The 23,189-nt window shown below is 45.0% G+C and overlaps 1 protein-coding gene across 1 annotated transcript in view; it reads left to right on the top strand.

The window, feature by feature from the left end:
* The first annotated feature begins 37 nt into the window (after positions 1-37).
* The window catches only part of BACH2 (BTB and CNC homology 1, basic leucine zipper transcription factor 2), a 46,783-nt gene continuing 23,631 nt past the window's right edge, over positions 38-23,189 (top strand). The window contains exon 1 of the mRNA XM_010154248.1: positions 38-291. Coding sequence (XP_010152550.1) covers positions 49-291 — 243 coding nt within the window. The 5' untranslated portion in view covers positions 38-48. The remainder of the gene's footprint in view (positions 292-23,189) is intronic.

The following is a 23,189-nucleotide window of genomic DNA, read 5'->3' as shown; positions in this document are numbered from 1 at the left end:
CTTGTTTGTATTTTCTTTCTCCCTTCTCCTCTGCAGGGTGTGAACGGCATGTCTGTGGATGAGAAGACTGACTCCCCCATGTATGTGTATGAGTCAACGGTGCACTGTACCAATATTCTCCTCTGCTTAAATGACCAGCGGAAGCAGGACATTCTCTGTGACGTGACGCTGATCGTGGAGGGGAAGGAGTTCCGCGCCCACCGGGCTGTGCTGGCTGCCTGCAGCGAGTACTTCTTGCAGGCCTTGGTAGGGCAGACGGAAAATGACCTGGTGGTCAGCCTGCCGGAAGAGGTACAGTATGTCATCATGTCCCCACTGTAAACACGAGCCCCCATGATCCTGTGCAGTGAGGAAGACCTCCGCGGTCTGCTAAGGTGGCCAAAGGGCGCATGGCATGGATGTCCGCGCCTGCCCCGGCATGGCTCTGGATGTTGTTTTTGTGTTTGGATGGGTTGTGAATAGCTAAAGGATGGACCATCAGCCTTCTTCCCTAGTGGTGACTCCTAACAGTTACGGTGGCAAAGCTTTAAGATACTTCAGCTCACCTGTGTCAGTGCCATCGAGGGAGTTGTACCCCAACGCTTAATTACCATAGCTTTGTTCAGGGCATTATCCGGACCCTGATATTCTTCTGCTCTTCCAGACAGGAAATTCTAAAGGGGTGATGTGGCTGCTGGATGGCACATTATTTTTAAAAAATCATTTGAGCTGCCACGTTGTTGGGAGTCTCGTGGCCATCCACCCCTCTCTGGCAGCTCATATCCTCGTCCTCCTCCTTCCCCTCTCCTGCACCTCATTCAGCTGTGCTTCCTCTCGCCTCCCCTCACAATGAGTTTGGGATTTAACTGCTCTGGGCTGTGTGTTTCCCACCAAGAAACCATCAACACAGTCTGTCAAAAAGCAGGGTTTTTCTCATGCGGCATGGCTCCCACAGCAGGAAGCCAAGGGACGTAGAAAATACATACCTCACTGGAAAGTTTACTTTATTTTACCACAAAATCGCACTGGCTGGCTTCCACCCCCACTGTAATTTCCTCACAGCCGTAGGGCCGTGACAGCGCAGCTACCGCGGGGCACGCCAGTGGCTTTGCTGCCCACAGAGCGGGGACGTACCGGCTGGCCAGGGCTGCTGTTGCCCACTGTTTTGGCACTGCCTGCCCGGCGTCTCTGGATGGGACAGGCGGCATGAGAGGGGTGGCCGTGTCCGCAGGGCGTGGGACCGCGATTGCTCAGTGAGAAGGTACAGACCCCCATACAGAGGGTTTTTCACCATCATTTGCTTAACACCCATGAAGAAGCATGGTGTGTTTTTTAATGATGATGGGTGCCAAAGTGTCACACACCGTTTTTCCCCCTCTGGTTTAGCTCTCCAGGGACTTCAGCAGTGTCATGGTGTTGTCACGGCACAAGTTGGAAAGAATTAGAAGAAGTAGGTCACCAGGTGTGACTTCATGAGTCTTGACTATTACTCATGAAGAAATTTCAACCCAGACATTTTGCATAGAGGTAACACAGAGGACGCACTAGGATGCACACTATGATTCTGCAGTGTCCACTAATAATTTCCAGTGGAAGAGTCAAGCCCCAGTCAGCATTGCGTAGCTTTCGCACTGCAAAGCAAGGGTGGGAGCAGAGAGGTGTCAAAATGTGCCTGGGGTGCACAGGTACGATGTGGTGGGAAAGAATCAGTGCTCTTCTACAAAGCCTCGGTGAGACCTCCATGTATGATTCAGGTCCAGTTAGATTAAGAAAAACAATTGAAATTCTAAATAAGTCTATACAAGAGGGACTGGGATGTTTGGAAGAAGGACCCTGGCTTAAAGGAGGTGAAGAAAAAGACCATGTCAAGTTTGTCCTGCTGGCGAGATGACTGTGAGATGGTACCGCTCTGTGTAGGCAGAGGAGGTGAAATGGCTGAGAGGGGGAGTTTCTCTTTAATACCAAAAGACAGTGCTGACACAAGCATTGATTGATTTCAACTGGCTCTTAGTAAAAGCAGATTGGAAATGAGCAGATTTCTAATCACAGCAGCGGTGAGGTGCTGAGCCGCAGGGTGGTGGAGGGAATCACGATGTGTCTGTACTTGGTGACCCAGTGCTATGTTCATAGGACACTGAAGAGTCAAAACACAAAGGTTTGTCTTTCTGTGTGTTTTATATCAGATACTACATTAAAAAAAATTCCTCTAGTCCAACCATAAATGATTTCTGTTTAAGTACATCCCCCTTGGCTAAATGAAGTATTGGGAGTTTACACTTTAGAATATATCTCAATGAAATATCAAAAAGTGACTTAGGGTTAGACTGGGTTTGCAGAAGCCATGAATCTAGTTCTTAAGTTTTTTTTCCAATACTCTGAAAATGTCATGCTCCACCTAAGACTACCTCTGTTACTTTACCATGTTTCGATTAGTTACAGCGTGCAAGGGCCTTAACTTTCTCATCCTTGAAAAGACCTCTCTTTGCCTATTAACTGTTACCAATGCCTACTTGTACAGATATTTTCCACGTGCAAATTAATTGCTGATGACTCCATTGAATCTGATCTGCTAGGTGACTACGTTATTTGAGTATGTGAGGTGAATTTAATTTCCTCACGAGTGTTAGTCACTTTGGGTGGAGATCTGCCTGGTGCAGTTTGTTATTTCTCGGTTATTCCTTGGTTAAGGTGCACCTCTCTGCTGCTGGCGCTGCACTGCTGCAGCGTGCTTGGGCACTTTGGTAGGTATCTGTGCGTAGATACGGGAAGTGCCTGCAACAATGAACACGGTCGGAGCTCCCCGTGGAAGGAACTGAAACACTCCTGTTGTTTTTTCAGAGCTGATAGACCAGGGGAAAAAACGTCTTAGCTGTATTGATTTAAAAGAAGTTAGCAGGATCTTTTTCAGTTCACAAGCTATTGGCTCTTCCCAAGGCTGTTGGGTTTAGTCCATGGTCTGCAGGGCTCTGGCAGCCCAGGAGTTATTTCTGAAGGTATCTGTGAAAGCTGATTTAATCTGTCATGTAGGGAGTTATACCTCCAGTGGAAAATTTTCAAATGAAAGTTGAAAGTTAATGTCCTGAGCCAATACTTTTTTTTTTCAGACTTAGAGACAATTTATGTTGGCATATAGTTGTTATAGAAAAACAGGGATTGGAAATCATTTTTAAATATAGTCTTCACAGTTCAAAACTTTTCTGAAGGTGACGATCACTCCTAAATTAACAAAGATATTTATAAGTCAACCATTCAGGCGTTGCATTTGAAATTCTGGCATGGTTTGAAAACTGCTAAAGTATGCAACTGTGGAGAAAGGGCATTAGTAGTATTATTATTATTTCTCAAAGGTTTGATGTTGGAGCTGGATGAAGCTTTATATATAAAGCTTTTACACTCATATAATGTTGGTGTGAGGGAGCTTAACATCAAAACAAGACAACTTATTTTTGATTATTCAAAGCAGTAAATCTGCCTCTGAAGTCTGAATTGCCTAGTTTTTTTGTTTTCCTTCATAGCATGTTGGGGTCTGTTTGTTAATCTGGCATCCAGACATTGTTAACTGTTGTCTAGCTAAACAGTGAACAGATGTTTTTACATTAGTTTTTGTTTATATCCAATTGCAAGTGAGAGCAGACTTTATGATACGCCAGTCATGTCAGTAGGGAGGCATTGTGCACACACAGAATTGGGACTAGCTGAATTTACAGGGTTTTAAACCAACGCAAAACCTTGTGCTAGGCATTTCCGGTCAGTTCAAGTCTGGCTTAATGTGTCTTAGTTCAAACTTTTTCCTAATCAACTCAAACTAAGTCAGTACGAAGCTGATTCTACGCTGATTGAAGAGTTTCCATAAACCCTTTTGTGCTAGCCTTGGCAATTTGATTTTGTACTACACCTTTTGTTGAAGCAACGTATTTTGGTGTGTGGATGAGCGCTTGGAAATACAGCCGTTTAATAACAAGGGCTCAGATGTGGCTGTGGTGTGTGAAGGATCAGCCCTCAGAGCAGAATTAGAGAATGGAGTGTGTGTGTCAGCTGCCTGCAGCTCATAAAAAAGGACCCCATTAGCTCTTAACTTCTACGCTTTTTTCTTCATCTGAGTTTTTGGTAACCAACAAGAACCTCTCCTGCTTTTCACCCAGGATATTTTTCAGCAATTGTGCAGTTTTCCTCTAGTAGCTGCCATTAAATGCAACCCGAAATTAATATTTTCCAAGAACTGAGTCTAAAGCTGTAAAGTTAGTCATTCATTCCATACCCCTAACTGTTTTGTTTTATTTAATCACGAAAACTGGTCTTCCTTCCTTTAACAAGGCACTTAATTAAGCTTTTAATTCATGATAAGAAGTTAAATGGCACTTATGAGGCTTTTTTAATGGTTTCCACTTCCCATCCAGATTACAAAAAAAGGTGTGATAGAGAGAGAGACACGGCTGTCAGCCAGGGGTATTGTAGGTCATGCCAATATTAGCTGGCAGCAGGCCATTATCCAATTAACATTGCTTCATCGCAGCAAGTAATAGCTCTCGAGTAGATGATTGAGTCATTCATGCTGTAGTGGTACTCTACTTTACTTGAGAAGGAGCCAGTACTTGGTCGAATAGGCTTTTTATTCACTATTATTACCTGCCTGGCTTTGCTAATAGAAGTGCACAGTGAGGCTGTTATGGGTAAACTGAAAGCTGGGTGCTGGACAGAGGAGCATCGTCTGCAAACACCTCATTCGCCTGCTTTTCAGAAAGCTGAGGCTGCAGTTAAATGGTGAAAAGACAGCAACAGCAACAAATACAACCCCTGAGTTGCATGAGATTCCTACAGCTTACGAATGAGATTTCTGACCTGGCTTGGATCTTTTTGTCTTTGGGGTGTACATTAAAAAAAGCCTTCAGCTGGTCATTCCAGCTCTGGTGACGTTACACACAGGTCAGAAGTAGCGGAAACATAGAATGGCTTAGGTCGGAAGGGACCTTAAAGACCATCTAGTTCCAAGCCCCCTGCCATGGGCAGGGTCACCTTCCACTAGACCAGGTTGCTCAAAGCCTCGTCCAGCCTGGCCTTGAACACTTCCAGGGAGGGGGCATCCACAGCTTCTCTGGGCAACCTGTTCCAGTGCCTCACCACCCTCTCCGGGAAGAATTTCTTCCTGATATCTAATCTAACCCTCCCCGCTTTCAATTTAAACCCGTTACCCCTTCTCCTGTCACTACAGCCCCTTGTAAAAAGTCCCCCCCAGCTTCCTTGTAGCCCCTTCAGGTACTGGAAGGCTGCCAGCAGACCTACCTTTCTCTAGCACTGGTCTGATACTGTCCTTTCTGTTATCAAACCAACTTACTTGTCAAGTAGGCTGGTTAGTTTGAACCTTGAATTTCTTGAATTTGTTGTGAAGAGTGGTTACTGGAGACTTTTTAGTGCAATGAACTATATCTGCTAGAAATGTTGCCCTACTAAAGCAGGAGGATCAAACAGAGTTTTCTGTGGGTTACATATCTTTGAAGGGACAAAGAGAGGCAGCATCTTTGAGGAAGAGGTGGTGGGATGTGCTCAGGGAGCTTTTTGGTTTGTTTATCCTTGCAGATCTATTCTTTCCTATTAAGAGAAAGCTGTTGAAAGTAGATGTTGGGACACACCACGGGCTGAATTTCTCTGTGTTCTTTACGGCTTTACTGCTCCCCAACGGCTGCTGTGAAACCTGTCCTTTCCCCATGAGGTCTAGCCCTGCGAAATTTGTCATCTGTTTCTTCGGTTGACATGGGTGAACTCCCTCACCCAGTTAATCTTTGCAAGGAGAAAGGCAGGACGGGAGCTCGGTTCGGGTTCAAGGCTGGCAAAAGCTGAGTATGTTGGAAAGCGAAGGCATGCGGCACCCTGGGTGGGACTGAGCCAGGCATCTAACATTAGTATATCTCATAGCTGACAGGGAGGAGAAATACTGGCAGCTGCTAACCATCCATGCCAACCCGCCAGCCTGAGGGAAAAATGCTGGGAATTAGCCAGTGAAAGATGATTGCCTTCAGGGGAAAATCAAAGGCAGGATGCAGGAGGTCAACTATTACACACCCTGCTGGATAAAGGTGATTACTATTCCTTTTTATCTCTCTAGAAATAAACGATATTCCTTTACTTTGTCTCTTGCCTTTCTGTGTGCTGCGTATATGTATGAATATAATACCTGTAAAGAATGCAGGGCCTGAGCTGGGAGTGCTCAGCACAGGAGCAGAGAATGAACGAGGTGATAAATGTGGGAAAGAGAAGCAAGAGGGCAAGAAGAAAATGTCTGCTTGGAAGTTTGTTTCCCAGCTGGAGGGATGTTATTACACAGTAGGAAACAGCAAAAGACACTTTTTCTTTGGACCCCAGAGATGTATTAGGAGCAGCTAAGGTTAGCTCTTAGAGAATGGGAAGCATTAATGTGGTTTTCCTTTTACACAACTGTGTCAGCCATTGATGCTTCTCACAGCACTAGGCAGAATTATTTCTGCCTTGGCTCAGGAGGTGGCAGTGACCTGAAAGCCACTACCCCCGTCATCCGCTGAGCTTTTCGTCGTGACAAGAGGTCGTATCCATCAGGCTTCAAACTCATTTACACTTTAACGTCACCTCAGCAATGCCGCTTCAGTGAGTCCACATAGGTGGAAGCTGGATTATTTGGTTTCCTAAATTCCTCCTAGGGACTGTGTTATTTTTCATGCTGATTCACAGTGTTGACACTGGCCGCAGAGAAGGATGACTGGAGGCTGCGGGCCTGTAGTGAGAGTAAAACGGAGCATTCAGTTACTTTTTGAGGTCTTAAGTGACATGGTACTAATTCAGGAGAAACGGTGAGACAGAAATGTGCATCGTGCTGTGTGCGTTGCCTGTGTAGCACAGTACAAGGTACAAGCGACATATTTTGTTTCTAGCAGGTGAGCGATAAAACAGAAATGAGACAATCAAGATGTGATGTGATACGAAATTCCATCCACGTCTCACTGCAAAAGCTTCCGGCACAGCCTGATCTTTCATGCCTCAAGTATGAGGAGGAAACTAGTCACATACAACTTCCATTATTTTCTGATGAGGGCTATCTTGCTATTGATAATTCTCTGAACTTTTCCAGTGGAGAAAAGTGAAATACATCTCTGTTGTGCTGTGGGGAGAGCTAGGCTTAAAGAAGCAAAACAAAAGCCATGCATCCGTGCAGGTTAAGGGGAGAAAGTCTTGGGATAATTCCTTTCACCTCCCTTTGGTGGTAGTTATGCTATTTGTTTATTTATTCCTGTAAGCGTATAAAAATGTACTGTCAAAAGGGATACGGAGATGAATGCGCAGAATGGAATTCACCACCGCGATGGGTGGACTCGATGTTGTTGCCTTTGTTAGACCCCCACCTGCCACTGGTGCTAAATCGGGCTGATTGGCTGTGATTGCACTTGCCATTCCAAAGGCAGTTTGCAGGGTGGAAACTTTCTCGTTCACACACGACAAACGTAATTTAAAATGTAAAAGAAGTCCTAAGTCCTAAAGGTAGACTTTGCTATGGGCACGAGCAGAAGCCATCAGCATGTATAACAGCAGATATATTTTGATTGTTTCTTTGCTTTTTAATTTGGGGTGTTTTTTTCTGATTTAAGTATATACCTGGGCATGAATCACAATGAGGTGGCTGAGCCGTGACTCCGCATTGTTCGTCGATGCTGTGAGCACCTCCTCTCCTCACCCCTCCACCACTGATTCTCTTACCTTTGCTTTTTCTCCCTCTAAAAAAGCTTTGAATTGCTTTCTTGCTAGAAAGTGAAGTATCTGCTCTTTTACTTGAGTCCAGAAATACAGGCTGAACATTTGCCATTTGAATAAACAGAGAGATGGAGGCCAGATAACACACCCCTCAGCTTCACCACATCAGAGACCACAACCTGTAAGGTACTTTCTGATCCCAGTATCAAGCTTTGCTTCATTAACGTTCCCAAGACCCCAAGAAGATAAAGTTTTATCTCCGTACTGCCCTTCCTGACAAGGATTCCCCAGTGAATAATGTCAGACCAGCCTGTTTTCTCAGCTAACCAGTGAAACTGAGCATGTTATGGGGAAGAATATGGCATATGAATATTCAAATGATGCATTGCAGCAGTCAACAAACATTAAAGCTAGAAAGTACGGTTCAGTTTGGAAGTGAAAACCAGGTTTTAGGTGAGTAAGGGGCAATTGAATTGTACTAGGATTTGGGAATGAGGTGCTCTTTGTGAATTTTAGAGGCAGGCTGTTGGGTTTTTTAGGGAATGAGTAGACACACTTTCTGTTAAATGCACAGCACAAACTTTGAAGAGAGAAATAATGGCTGGTTTATTCCAGGACTTTATTCCAGGACTTTGGTGCAGAGTTGAATTTTCATCTGTCCCACTTTGATGGGAGACCACCAGCAAGCATCTAGTTAGCACAGTCTGACAGTAATAAAAGCTGTGTCCTTGGGCACCTTATTTACCTTAATAAAATAAATAAATAGGAGCAGCTGTACTTGGTCAAACCACAGATCCCTCTAGCCCAGGATTGGTTTGGTTTAAAAATGGAATTTAATTTCTTTGAAAGAGCTTGAGAGGAGACTTGGGTGGTTGTTTAAAGACTTAAATCAAAAGAAAGTATCCGGCATATCTCTAAGAAGCGTGGTTTAATTTACTGGAGAAAGATAGCATGAGAGCCACTGGCAGTTGTTTTGAAGCCAGATTAAAATCAACTGAAAAATTTGGCGTGTGTTTTTAGCAACAAACTGCTCAGTGATGTGTATGACTCCACATTGTTTCATAACTGTAAGGCAAATGGCCTTGGAGAGGGATGAGCTTTAGACACCCCTTCAAGAAGGTTGGTGCATGGTACAGATGGAGTTGCGTGAAATTTAAGATCCTAAGATAACAGATCAGACCTGCTAATAAACCTTTTTGGCCTCCACTTTACTTAATCTGACCTTCTAAGAGCAGATGGGATCAGGGTGTGTGACTAAGTGTAACTGACTGTTTCCTGCACACAGAAATAGTTGAAATAGTTTCCTTTTTTAATTTTTGGTTTGTATTTTGGGTTTGTTCTTTATTTTTCCCTTAAAGTTCGCACAATGCATCTTTTGGGTCACTTAAGAGCCAGTGGTGGAGACTTTAGAAGACTTTGTGGAGAAGAGAAGGTTATTTATCATTGAAATGACACTGGGAATTTCTCGCTGTGACCCAGGGACTGCCACTAGCCAGGGGCCCGCAGTTAAAATACCCATAGCTGGGCTGAGAACGGCAGGGAATCGCAGTACTAGCACTTACAGTAAAACTGATATATAAACAAGGTGTCACCAAACAGCTGGAATTGAGAGGTATCAGCTCTGAAGTTAAATAATGGTAACATAAAACCTTCAGCAGTAGATTTTTGATGTCTCTTGTGAACAAATAAAATACTGTCATCACCTCCCTGTGAATGCTAGGGTGGAAGCTGCTGCATCAGATAGGAATTACAGCGCAGGTCCGTGCATCAGGTCAGTGGTGATTAAATCACCTTGTGTGAACCACTCAGCTATGTTTACCGCTCTCTAAACGATCTGGTTCGCATTACCTCACACGGAGGTGAACGCTGACCCGCAGCTGGCACAGCCGCTGGTCCCAGAGCAGCCTGTGTGTCTGAAACCAGACCTTCCGGCTGATCGTTCCTCAGCCAGAGTTTCAGTCTCACGTTTTTTCCCTCTCTCTCTTTTAAGCATGCAGGAAGCATTGAGGGGATTTTCAGACTAGATGCAACATTTCTCAAGGTGATTGGGGTAGGACAGAGCTGCTTGCTGCCTTATCTGGCCGATTCGTCCTGGGTCCTGTAGCTGTTGGGCATCCCATTGATCCAGAACAATAGGCAGGTACCTAGCAAGACTTCTATCTTCCACTGAGAGCTAATCAGTCTTGGCAGATGGGAGCTGTGAGTCTGCAGGACCCCAAAAATGGAGCATCTTTTTATTGGTGTTGAAACAGCCATATTTAGTTGAGTATATATTTGGGGTTGCTAAGGTACCTGGCGCACATTTTTCCCTGCAGCAGCTGATCATCATTTCAGAACAACAATTTAGAAAAATGGAAGTATACAGAGTGACTTATAAGGAGTGCAGAGAGGTTTGGCAGGTATGACCCAGGACAAATTCAGCGGTGGCATCGTATTCTCAGCATTTCCTTCTGCTCCCACGGTGTCAGATATACTTCCCGAAGGCAGTGCTGAGGTGGGTTTGTTGGGGTAGTAAATTAGAAAGGAGACCATCCAAAAAAAAAAAAAAGAATTGACCCAGAAGTGGATCTAAACAGTGCTTAGAGTTCAAAGGGGTGTGGGCATTCAGTCAAAACATTTTACTTGAAGTTTGCATGCTTTGAGTTGTGATAGGACCAAATTCCCTAATCTGTGCACATGGGGATGCAGTGTGTGGTAGTGTTTCAAGGTAAAAAGATTAGATTTGAAGGAAAAAAAGAATTGTCCATGCAAACTTTACCAGTACAGTTCTCAGTTTCAGAAAAAAATGCTTCTGATGAAACGGTCCGGGATTTTAGTCAAGACTGTCAACTAGGCGGCTGAGGCTGCATTTTTGGCTGTGTAAAGCTTTTGCTTGTGGGAAACCTGTTGGGTTTTTTCTTTCCTTTGAAATTCAGACCTGTGGTCCGCTGTTGCAAGGGTCTGCAGCTAGTAAGAAGCAAGTCTTAGCTCTGACAGCAAGATATCTTTCCATCTCTGACCACACAGCAGTAGTACAACATGCCTGGCCACCTCTCTCCCCAGACACACAGGCAGTCTTCAGAGAAAATTTCCCCGTCAGGGGATTCTTGGTCAAGTAAAAACAGAATAAGCTCAAGTTATTTCCTGTTTCTTTCAAAGGACAGTGTTGGAGCCAGTAACCTTTCAAGACAGGAAAAAGCTGGGGAAAGACAAATCCTGACAACTTCCCTTCTGCTTTCCGCAGAGGACTAGTGCTCATTTCTGCTTCCGGAAGGGGAAGTTGGACTTGAAGTGGATGGGTCTCTCCAGCCATTCCATCTGCCTGTTGAGTTGAGCTATTTTTTAACCTTACTTTTATCTGACAGCAGATGTTCCTCCATGGATGGCTTTCTGCATGTGACGTTTTTGTCTGGATGTAAACCCAAATCAAGCAGTTTCTGTCTATTCCTTAAACTTGTTAGTTTTTGGGAGACTGGAGGCATCAAATCAAGGCTATGTTTTACATGTCTGAATTAATTTGTCAAATACAAGGCATAAAAACTAGAGAGGTGCCTGTCTTTTGTAAGAACCATCTACCCCTGTCATTTTTGCCTAGTTTGTGTAAGCCATTGAGAACAAGTAATATCTATACCATTGTCCAAGGAGGTGAGATATGAAGAGGTGTCCATGACATATATAGGCTTTGGGATATTCTACAGATAAGCTTGGTCATATTTACAAACTCATCATACCATTCAGAAAGCAGGAGTTGCTTTCAGTAGCAGCAAAAACCTTTAAATCAATAATTCCTTTTCTTCTTTCCCTGTCTCCAATGTGTCTTGCCGTTGGAGGACTGAGAAGGACACCCAGTAAAAGCTACCTCAGGCTTGCTTTAGTTCTGCTTCCTTTTCAAAGATGACCCTCGTCCTTCTCTTAAGGGTTTTATTTCACTATTATGCATGAACTTTCTCATGGGAAACCTCAGTTGAGAGGGCATAGGCATGTAAACTGTTGAAGACAAACGTTGTGCTGGACCTCCTCCAAGCGGCACTTGGAGAGGTGAAGAGCAGCCCGGCACTGCACACCATAAGCTGCTCTTCATGGCAAGCTTGGGGGACTTCAAGTCGATCCCAGCCTCGGGGGCCCAGACTGTTTGCATCATCTGCCTCTGGACTCTCGGCTTTATTCTCAGGTGCAGTTCTACTCTGAATTATTTGGTGAGGTTACAGTCTGGTTCTGAAACTGTCTTTCTGAAGAAGAATTGCACAGCTAAAGGAGTGTGAAAATTCATGGTCATTTCTTGTCACTGTGCTTTCTCCCTCTTGGTTGAATGCTAAGGTGGTAATAGACACCTCTCTAAATATTCTCTTTCATGAATGGATGTTTCACTCTACACTTTCCTCAAGTTGCTCTTATTGCAGGTAGAGGAAAGGAAAGGGTCAGGTGTCATATGTTTTCTTGAGAGACAACAGGTGGGTTTGCTATTGTAAAGAGCAGAAGAAAACAACATTGTTATAACTATTTGACCAAATTATTTCCCTCCTGATATTAAAATTTATTAAAGCCGAAGTTTTCATGAGTCCTTTTTCTAACTAATTGTCTGTGCTACTTTTTTTTTTTTTTTAATTTGAGGGAAGGGAGAAAGTTGTTCCATGTGCAGCTTGCAACCCTTGTCCATCTGTCAGATGGGTGTTTATTTACAGGAGTTAATGAATGCCTGTTTCTAATTTCTCCCCTTCGAACAAAGGTTACACCATTGTTGTCTTTGGAAAGCTTTTGGACCAGCTTGCTTTTGTGAGTGTGTACCATTTTCTTGGTACCATGCCAAGCACCCTGTTGAGACTCTAGTAGTGACTGAAGGAACAGAAAGAGATTTTGAGGTTCAGAGATAAACCCTGTTCACATAGCTAAAACTGTGTAAAACCTCCACGGCGCTCTGCTGGAGAGCAGATGGAGAGCTGGGCTCTATTGTGTGCTCCCCGAGCCCATCTCTGCTTGGGTAGATCAGCTTCTGTCCTATTGCCTCTGAACACGGGGTCCTCCACCAAATGTGGCAAGGACTGGAACTGTACTCGCTCTTCAGGAAAGCAGCCACCCCTGGCAGGCTGGCGTTTCCTCACCCTCTCTATGCATGTAGTATTGGCACGTAGATGCTCTTGCTCAGTCTTATCAGCTGTGTATCGTTCTATTCTGGGGAAGGTGAGAGCAGTGCTGGAAATGACGCAGCTTCAGAAGGTATCAGCTTTACTCCTTTTACCCCGCCAGAGCTAGTCTTCACCTTAGGTTTGTACCATCACTACGATACAAGAAGGCAGCATCATTTTTTCTAGAATACGGAGAGTAATGACAAATGCTGGGGCTGCCCATCAAGTGCACATATTTGTCATTTGGTGTTCGTGTGGTTGACGGGCTCTGCACTTCACCGGTGCTCGGTCTTGCCAGGGTTTTTTTAAAGGTCCTTGAGAAGCCTTTATGGCAAATGGAGTAACCTTGGCAAGATCCTGCATTGCACCCTGCCCTGCCCAGCATTCATGTAGTTCTTGCCATTTCCTGCCCCTTATAACACGGCTGTGGCTTTGGACAGCAAGTGCGCTTTGTATTTCCCAAATGAATTATGTTCAAAATGTCTTTATCTGCAAGGGTTTTTACTGTGTGCTGGGGCGAGGGGATTTTTGCTTTGTGTGACCATGAGCCGTTTTGTGGGTCTGTTTTATTTCCTTTTTCATCCTTCTCCCGCCCTCTCTTCTACCTGAAACGTTAAACTAGATCTAACATAGCGATACGTTTACACAGAGGCAGCACTTGGCTATGCCAGTTCCCCAGTGGCTTTAAACTGCTGGCTGCAATACTGCAAACAAATTCGGACCCTGGCTTGGCCAGCAGTTCCCTCCAGCTATCTGTGTGTTCACTCTCCAGGCTTTATTTTACCTATACTATTGGAGACTGGGGAGTCACAGCCTATGTCTCATTGTTATTCATGGATGGGAAATATTCCTGTGCTTATTTGCATTCATTAGCTGTTGGTAGTTTCTCTGTTGAGGTCTCTAGCCTTGTTTTTACAGCGCTTTTGGCAGTGTTTCTGCACTTGGTGTGTGAATTTTTATGATCTGTTGCATGTTATTCATGCAATTTCCTGCCCTGTAATGGTATCAGTTTTCCAGACACAGAGGAATACAAACGAAAACCCGGGAGCCTGCATTAGCATAAAATGTCCCAGTTCTGTCAGTTTGATTAATTTGTCTCTTTGTCTCCACTCTATATGATAAGTGCTATTAATGGTTGCAACACTTCATATGTCAAAGTCTTTCTTCCTAATGACTTGAAAATGTGGTTTATTTCCCCCTTTTTTGTATTATTTTTCTCATTTAGCATTCCACTCAAGTATAGATTTATGCCATGCTCTTTCATTATCTTACTGGTTGCAGCACTGGAGTGATTACATATGGTGTAGGGTATGAGCAAAGATGCGATCCCAGGGGCAGCAGCTGCTGATGCAAGCTGAAAATAGATCCAGCGTATGCTCAGCACTTTTCCCAGAGGTCTTTTATTTATTAGGAACAGTCTTGGTACAGGACAGCTCGGACCCTCATTTAGCAAGATGACTTTTTGCCTTTCAAGAACAGTGCAATGACTTTGCTCTATTTACTGACTGCTGTATAATTCTTTTTTCACTGCCTCCTATCAAAGCAGTGACTTTACCTAACATAAATTGTAATATAATCCTGATTTATAATGAAGTCAAGAAACGACAGGCTCCATTTGAAGTAATGGAACTTGACAGATCTAAGGTTTAAATTAAATAATCCTATTTGTAAGACAGCATTTGTACATGGTACACTGATTTAAAATGAACTTCAGTTCTTCTTCAGCAAATTCTTTACCGTTCTCTATGTTTTGCCTTTCAGAGGGGCTTTTTTGGATCCTGATTTATAATGAAGTCAAGAAACGACAGGCTCCATTTGAAGTAATGGAACTTGACAGATCTAAGGTTTAAATTAAATAATCCTATTTGTAAGACAGCATTTGTACATGGTACACTGATTTAAAATGAACTTCAGTTCTTCTTCAGCAAATTCTTTACCGTTCTCTATGTTTTGCCTTTCAGAGGGGCTTTTTTGGGGAGCAGAATAAGAGTGTATTTGTCTTTGTAAATGTATGTGGAACGATACATTGTTTTCTTTCTCTTAGCAAAGAAGTTCTCAGAAATTGTTTCACAGAAGAACTCTTTAATTAAAGAGGGAAAATTAATGTGGGTGATTTATTCAGGGCAAGCCACATCTAACCTGCTTTGGTGGCCAGAAGAGGCCAACTGCTGGGAATGAGGAGAGAGAGGATGCTGGAGGGAAAACAGCGAGGAATGCTGTGACTCGAATCTTCCCCTCCCAGGAGCAGAGGTTCATCCTAGCAGTGATTTTTGTGGAGGGAGAAGATCTCCTCCTCCGAGCTGTCATTCCCCCGCAGCGGGCAGAGGGGGATGCTCAAAGACGGTGTTTCCTCCGGCCACTACACCCCGCTTTTCTTCCTCTTTTACTGTTGTATCAACGCAGGCAACGAGAGCCCCAGGGCTTGCAAATCGAAATGGGGTGCCACCGTGGCTGGCTGCTCAGAGCTGGCAATAAGGCTGAGCGCAGAGAAGGGGGTGGAACAAAAGGCTTGTAGATGGGGAGAAGGGACCAGGCAGGGAGCATGAGATGCTGGAGAAAAAATGTAAAAGCACAGAAAAGGGCCAGTGAGATAAAAACACTTAAGGTACAACGCAGTATTTTTCTGGCACAGATTAAGGGAAGCTGTTTTAGAAAATGCCCCCTTCCCTTCTCTCTCTCTCAGCATTGCATTTTGCCGGCTGCGCTTGGTTGCTGCTGCCTCTCCCTGTCATCTTTCTAATTTTCCTTCATACCTGGCTGGGATGCAGCCCTTTTGCTGGGAGCGTGACAGACACTCTTGCCCTGGGCCACTCTTGCACGCTCAGGCAGAAACAGCCCAGCTTGCGTATTCAGATGAGTAGCATGCCTTGTGCTAACCGTGTCACCATGCCGTCACCCCAAATCAACAACTTCCCCACAGGCCCTGACGGATAAAATGCCATTTTCGCATCCATTGCGTTCAGGCAGGGTTGGCTGCCATCAGCACTGGGGGCTCGGGCCTGCAAGCGCTCGGCGTGGCCCGCGCCACTTCCCTTCCAGCAGCCTGCCCTGGGCCTTGAGTCCCTCCCTGGCAACAGTCAGGCCTGTTGCGGTGGCCTGGTAGGGAAGAGCTGAACAGAGTGAGAGCTTTACTTGGTGCTTTTGTAGGAAGATATTAAAGATGTCAAGATGTTCGGGTATCAGGAAGAAATTCTTCCTGGAGAGGGTGGTGAGGCACTGGAACAGGTTGCCCAGAGAAGCTGTGGATACCCCATCCCTGGAAGTGTTCAAGGCCAGGCTGGATGAGGCTTTGAGCAACCTGGTCTAGTGGAAGGTGTCCCTGCCCATGGCAGGAGGGTTGGAACTAGATGGTCTTTAAGGGCCCTTCCAACCCAAACCATTCTGTGATTCTGTGCCTTGGGCCTGGGTGCTTACTAATCCACAGGGCCTGGCTTGAAACAGGACAGCCTTTCCCAACTGGGGCTGTGACAACAGGCCACCTGGACCGGAGCTTCAGCGTCATGTCTGCCCTGCAGTGAGTGCTTTCAGGCCCAGATAGCTTACTTCTCTTCATCTTAATGAACTCTACTAACAAACAGACAGTGAAGAAGACAAGATGATTGGTGAGGAGGGTGTTGCTCAGGTGTGAGGGCTGAGAGCCTGGCTTGGGGACATGAGGCAAGAGGCTTTTGCTCCCATCTTCTGTTCTCCAAGCGATTAAAAAACTTTTTTCTCCAGTGCTTGCAGGGAGGTAATAACTTACATTAATTAATAACCAAGTCCAAGTTCCCCACTGCTGTCAAGAAAGGACAGGTCCCGGGAGTGTCGCTGGGGAATGTGAGGGGAAGAATGAGCTCACAAAGCCAAAGTCGTGCAGGCCAGTGATGGAGATGGAGGCAAGGAAGATTCATGCAGCAAACATGGTGTTGATATCATTTAAGCCCTTGCTCCTCATCTAGGGAGAAAAAGCAATGAGGCCCAAGAATAAAAGTCTGTCAGGAGGTTTTAGATTTGCTGCTGGTAGCTTGCACACTGCCCTGTCTCCCTCCTCTGACAGGCGTGTGCATGGCTATGGGCATGGCTTTCTGTTCACTTGGAATTAATGGGATTATATACAGCAGGAAAGGAGGCGGAGTACACTGAATTTTGCAAACGCAGAGCTTCAGCCTGTGCTGCTTGATCTTCAGAAAAATAAATAAAATAAAATAGCGAGAACCAATTCCAGGATGATTCAGTATGCAAATAAACTGTTTTTCATTACTCACGGTGCACATAAATGCGCACTAGTGACTGAGGCAGCAGAATAACACTTCAGTGTTCATTATTTTATCAGACAGTGATAATTGTAGTTAATATTTTCTTAGTAGTGTCTCTGAGAGTTTATTTATACTGTTAATAATCTGAGCAGCTGTAATGATGCTGGCTGCCAGAGCTGTAGCCTTTTAGAAGCACTCTAGTGTGGCAATGATACGACGGTAATAGAAATGCAAGGAGAAAATTATCTTTTCGGAGCAGATGGGGCTAATTCACTTCCCTTCACACACGTTCACGTTCTCTTGTCTCTTCCTCACACTAGCATGTGTGGGTGCACGTGAGCATATGTAGACACACACACCCACAAGTAGCTGTAAAGTCCTGACTTCCACCCTCCCAGGACGGAGAACTCACACGTCAAGCTTGAAGCGACGTTTTTCGGTGTGGAGAGTATTTCTGGGGGTCCTAGGGTGGTTGGCATTTTCTACTCCTCACTTTCTGGGTAGATCTTAAAAGTCCCACATGTGAAGCAGAAAGGGGGAAGTCAATTCCTTGGGGATAGGCTGGAGACAGTCACAGGGTTGTGGCTGCGCTGGGATGCCATTGCCCATCCTTCCCTGCCTTTGACCACTTTGCTGTGGGATGCTCCTGCTGAGCCTGTGCTCCTTTAGGGACTAAAAGAGCCATTTTCCTTTGCTTGCAGCAGACATGAAATCTCAGCAAGAAGGCAGATGTCTTGGATTTTTTTCTGGTGGGATTTATGGAGCCTAGCTAACCTTTTGGTTAGCGACCGTGGGAGGAGTTAAATGCTCCTTGTGGAGGACAGGAGGGAACCAACTTTGCCAGCTCAGCAGTGGCTGGTTCTCCTTGCAAACCCGCTTCGCTGAGCTGAGCAGACGTCATTGATGAAATGTGAATGCCAAGCAGTGGAACAAAAGCCACCGTAATCCTCAGATCTGTTAGTAACCGTGCAAGAACAAAAAGGAGGTGAACACAGAAAAATTGCGTGTCAAAATACCGGAAATTAAAAGGCAAGGCGGGGGAGGAGGGGAAGGAAAACTGGAACAAATGCAGCATTTGGCAGGTTTTGTTTTAAAAATATGATGCCTGCAGGAAGCCGGGTTATTTATACAGGGTTTCAGCCTACCAGTTAATAATTGTAATTGCCTGGTTACCTCACGAAGGGCTGTAGTAAAGCCTTTGACGTGTAGTTCCTTCCACGGTCCAGCAAAAGCGTCTCTGGATTTGAAATGTTATGGTATTTGCTGGGCCGCGCTCCCTGCTACCCTGGCATAAGGATGCCAGTGATTTTATATGCTGTGCCATGCTCATGTGTGGTCACAGGCAGCACTGTAAGCACTGGCATCATCAGCCCCGTGGAAACCATGGCAGAGCATCCATACGCTGCGTCAGATGTTGTCCAGCCCTATCTCCTGAGCCTGCTTCTTCCTCAGCTCATTTGTCTTCTGATTCAGTTCTCTTCCTTAGGGTGCAGCCTTGTGTTTTCCGAAATCGTATCTAGCAGAGCCTGTTTCTTCCTCTCCTACGCTACGCAAAGGATAATAGTAGGGCTTGTAGCGAGATGCCTTGCTGTGAAGTAGTCCTTGCTTTATAAAGTAATTACAGTGTATTTAAGGCACTGTGTATTTAATACACTGTATTAAATAGTTTATTTGCATAAATAAATTCAGCCGTGCTTGGGAAAGAAGAGTATTGCTGTAATTTATGGTCTTTGTAATTTTTCTGTATTGTTGTGTTTGCTTGTGTATTCCTTGCAGCTTTGGAAACTCTGAACCACTCCTCTAAGCCCTCTGTGAATTAGCCCATTTCTACAAGCATCTTCATTTTCTGCCTGTTTTGATATTTCCTCATGTAACTTGGAGGCTTCTAGAGTTTCTTTTTTTCTTTCTAGAAGTTCTTAAACTACTTTTATGTTTTCCCTTTTTCACCCCACTTTGGCTCACGATATGCACCTAAACAGATCTTTCACAGACTCTTCTCTCACAATTTATATTCTGTGAAAGCTTTCCCACTCCTTCCTCCCCCCTCCTCACCGCGCAACACTTTCACTCTTTTTTTTTTTTTTTCTTTTTTAATCTGGGGGTCAGTTTAGTTTTGCAAAAATATGGGACTGATTTTAATTTCAAATTACACTTGCACTTCAATTCTGATGGCGTTCTTGGGTTAAACTCTGTTCATTTCTGCCTGGTTTTTCCCTACCGGTTTCAGCATAGCTTGTGCAGGCACCCAAGGAGGGAAGGTAGCATTTCTGCTGAGCCACCCTCCTGTGTCATCCTTTCTAACTGCCTTCCAGGTTTCTTAAGGTGCAAGTTGCACTGGAAAAACGAATGTGTTGCAAACTGCCAGTGACAGGACAAGGGGTAACGGGTTTAAATTGAAAGTGGAGAGGTTTAGACTGGACATCAGGAAGAAGTTCTTCCCGGAGAAGGTGGTGAGGCACTGGAACAGGTTGCCCAGAGAAGCTGTGGATGCCCACTCCCTGGAAGTGTTCAAGGCCAGGCTGGATGAGGCTTTGAGCAACCTGGTCTAGTGGAAGGTGTCCCTGCTCATGGCAGGGGGGTTGGAACTAGATGGGCTTTAAGGTCCCTTCCAACCCAACCCATTCTGTGATTCTGTGATTGATATTACAGCTGTATTTCCCTTTGCTTTATCTTCTGGTCCATGCCTGAGTGTTTAAACAGCTAACGAGTGCCACTGGTTGTTATGTGTTCTTTGTTAATTCAGTCATGTTGTAGCCGAGTTGTACCTCAGGGAAAAGTTTATTTGCTCCGTCCTCGTCTCTAATTTTCCTTCTCATACCTCCGCCTGGAGTCGACTTCACCAGCCTGGAAGTTTTCCTCCAAGCGCTCTCGCCCCTGCCCACCTTCAGGTACTCCCTTGGCCATACTTCTGCATTTTCTGCGTTCACTAGTTACGCCCTGGGCAGCGTCTGACATCGACAGCATACCCCAAAGCACGTGATTAGTTAGGAAAAATTTGCCTCTTTCTGCTGAAGTTCATCAAGGTGTTTTCTATAACCAGTGGCACTCAGCTGTCATTCCTCCAGTTTAATGCATCGTGTTGCAGGCAGTATTTTCTTCATGGCTTAATAAACGGGTGTTTGACTTCAGTACAAGTTGCCAAGTGAGGTTTTAAAATAAGGGCTCTGAGAGGTGTCACGTGGCAGGTTTGCTTGCAGAGGTGTAAGACTTTTCCCCCTCCAGCCCGAGAGCTGCTTTGCCAAAGGTGTTGCAGTGGGGTGGCAGAGGGAAGCATGCCCCAGTGCCCCTCGCCTCCACACAGACCTGCCCTCCTTGGCATGAGCTTCTCATGCTGGGCTGTGGCCAGAGGAGTGGCCATGCAGGCGAACATCCCCTTTACTCTCAGCAAACCGCTGTGGATGTTAGAACCCAGAACTGCCTAGTGGGGTGTGCCAGGGACATCTGCCAGAGTCCAATGGTTGGAGTAGATGTGATCCAGGCGGTGCATCCCTGCTATGGAAAAGCAGTGGATCTTCCAGTCCTACAGCCTTCCAGTTTTGCAAGCATATTCATCTGTGTTTGGAAAAGATGCCTCCTGTTTCCCACACTGAAATGCATCTGCAGCAAAGCATTGAGGCTTATGCCTGGTGATTTCTACCTTCCTTCTCAGTAAAGAGTGTGTTTTCTGAAAGTTGTGACAAATTCAACAATTAATTTTCCTTTAAAATTTTCAGGGATCATAGAATCATAGAATGGTTTGGGTTGGAAGGGACCTTAAAGATCATCTAGTTCCAACCCTCTGCCATGGGGGGAAGGATACTGAAAAAAACCAAGGATGCTGGCAGGATTTCCAAAATTAAGAAATTCTTTGTTCTGATTTAAAACCAGTTTTACTTTTGACAGACCAAAAGAATTTCAGTTGGGCTTCAATAACTCTGAGATTAAATCAAACTTGAAGTCATGGATTAAAACAAGCATTGCAGTTGGATCAGAGATTTCTTTATTTTTACTTTTATTGCTCTGAATTTTTTTTTTCCTCCCAGTTCTTAGATGTCTTCTGATTCTGTTTCTCCCTTTGGTCCATCTCACATTGTTGGCCCCAGGCTTGGGGGCCAGGATTTTGGAGAACACTAGGGAAGTTGGGGCCATTACTGCAGTGAATTTGACTCAGAACCCCCCCCCAAGTATGTGGGTGCCTTAACTCTTGCGCTCAACCCATGAGTCACGTGCGGTCGAACGCTGACATAACCAATAACACGGGCATCGATCCTCTGGCTGTTTACGCCATCTTTGCACTCAGCAGTCGATGCCGAGCTACTTGCCCCGCCGTCAGCTCTGACGCACTTCTCACGGGGCGATGGGCGCAGTTTGCGGTTGTTGCTCTCCGACCTCGAGGCGAGTCTAGCGTGAATGACCTCTCCTTCCTCACCGTCTTGCCTGTGGTCCTACCTGCCGCCCGGGAGCATCGTCATGCTTTGTGGATGCTGGGGGATATTGGTCTCTCCCTCTCTTGAACTGGGAGGGAGGAGGCCCTTTGTTGGTTATGTTGTAGAGAGGAAAATGGGAAGTCATCTGGCTTCCTCCTTGGATTTGTAAATACTCTCACATTGGCAGTCAGGCCTCGTAGTGCAAATTCATCCTCTGGCTGAAAGCTGGGGCTTCAAAGGGGAGGGCTGAGGGGGGCACCTGCGCTATTGTTTTTTTCCCAAAAGCACAACACTGGAAGTTGGCCGAGCACATGGCATCTTTTGTAGAAATACCATTAAAGGGAGTCAAGTAATTCCTTGGAGCTCTCAGCCTGGCATCTCAAGAGGCTGTGTAGAGGATGCACTGGAAAGATAGAAGGATGTCCCTTAGCCCAGCCTCGGTGTGCTTTGCAGGTAGCAACTTTTTCAGTGGGACATTTTGCTAAAAAAGGTAAAAATAAAAAAATAAATCAGGTAAATCAGCCTCTCAAAGGAAGGAGCTGTGTGTCTGGGTTCTCCCTTCCCTTGACATGCATTTATGCCCAGGTTGCTCTGGCGGTGGGGTGGCCTCCCACCCCTGCGATGAGATGCGATGCGATGTAGGAGATGCCAGACTGTCACTGGGCTTTGTGTCACTCTTCTGCCCAAATCTGTGCACACTACGTGACGTGGCAGAACATAAAACTGGAGCCATCAGGTTATCCACTTAATTTAAAAAGTGGTTTTAGAGTGAAAACAAAGGCCACTTTTTGTCAGTCTTCTCCATCAGCGACTTGTACATTCCTCTCTTGTTTAAAAGCCCAGATAATACAAATACCTGCATCTGATGCTTCGCACCCAAGTTGAATTTTAAAGAGTCGTTGCTCATTTTAGGAGCTCCATGGCTTTATGAGCACACAGGGAAAATACATTTGTAAGTTGCTGGTGAGAGAACTTCAAAATGCTGTTAAAGGGGGGAAATGCAGTAGTAGTACTGCCGTGGCATTGGCTTATGAAAGTACTCGGCTGTTTACCATCTCTTCTTCTGACTTTTCCCTGCCCTCCTGCATGTTCCCACCCTATTTAAAAGGATCACGCTTTCAAGACAGTTCTTGTCTGTGTGCAGGCTTACTTGGTGCATACAGAGAGAGAAACAGGGATGTCCAGCGCCATTGATTTTGCACATGTGACTGATCTGTTTGAGCCTGGCAATATGTTTAAAACCTTCAAGGAGTTTTCCAAAACCAAGTAAGATCAAGCTAGGGGAAAAAAAAAAAAAAAACAAAAAACAACCAAACCAGGATCTTCCAGGCTCCACCATCCCAAGTAAAAATAACTAAGTAAATAGCCAGGAAGTCTCTTAACTAATTCTTAATGGAATAACAGCTTTGGCGACTGGTTTTGATTATGAGATTACACTCTGAAAATAACTTCTGCGCTATACTCGAATTGGCTGTAAAAGAAAAATAATACAGTGTGTGCTAATTTTAGCAAATAAGATTAGAGTTAATATTTAATCCCAGAGACCTTCTTCAGCCTGTGGAAAAAAATAGCAGCAGTTAACTGTCACTAATCTTATCTCCTGTTTCTAGCATGTGTTTGATTATGTAAGTTGGGGTGTTGGGAACACGCTGGCCCAGTGAGAAGTAAGTAGTTTGTTTGCTACAACCTTGGGCCTATTAGAAAAACTTTGGGACTGAGATGGATTTAAAAAGGTCTCTACACATGCCTTTAGA

The sequence above is a fragment of the Eurypyga helias genome, unplaced genomic scaffold (genome assembly GCF_000690775.1).
Source record: "Eurypyga helias isolate BGI_N326 unplaced genomic scaffold, ASM69077v1 scaffold45826, whole genome shotgun sequence".
In the NCBI taxonomy this organism is placed as follows: domain Eukaryota; kingdom Metazoa; phylum Chordata; class Aves; order Eurypygiformes; family Eurypygidae; genus Eurypyga; species Eurypyga helias.
The sequence above is the reverse complement of the archived record's forward strand: the minus strand, read 5'-3'. Positions and strand labels throughout refer to the sequence as shown.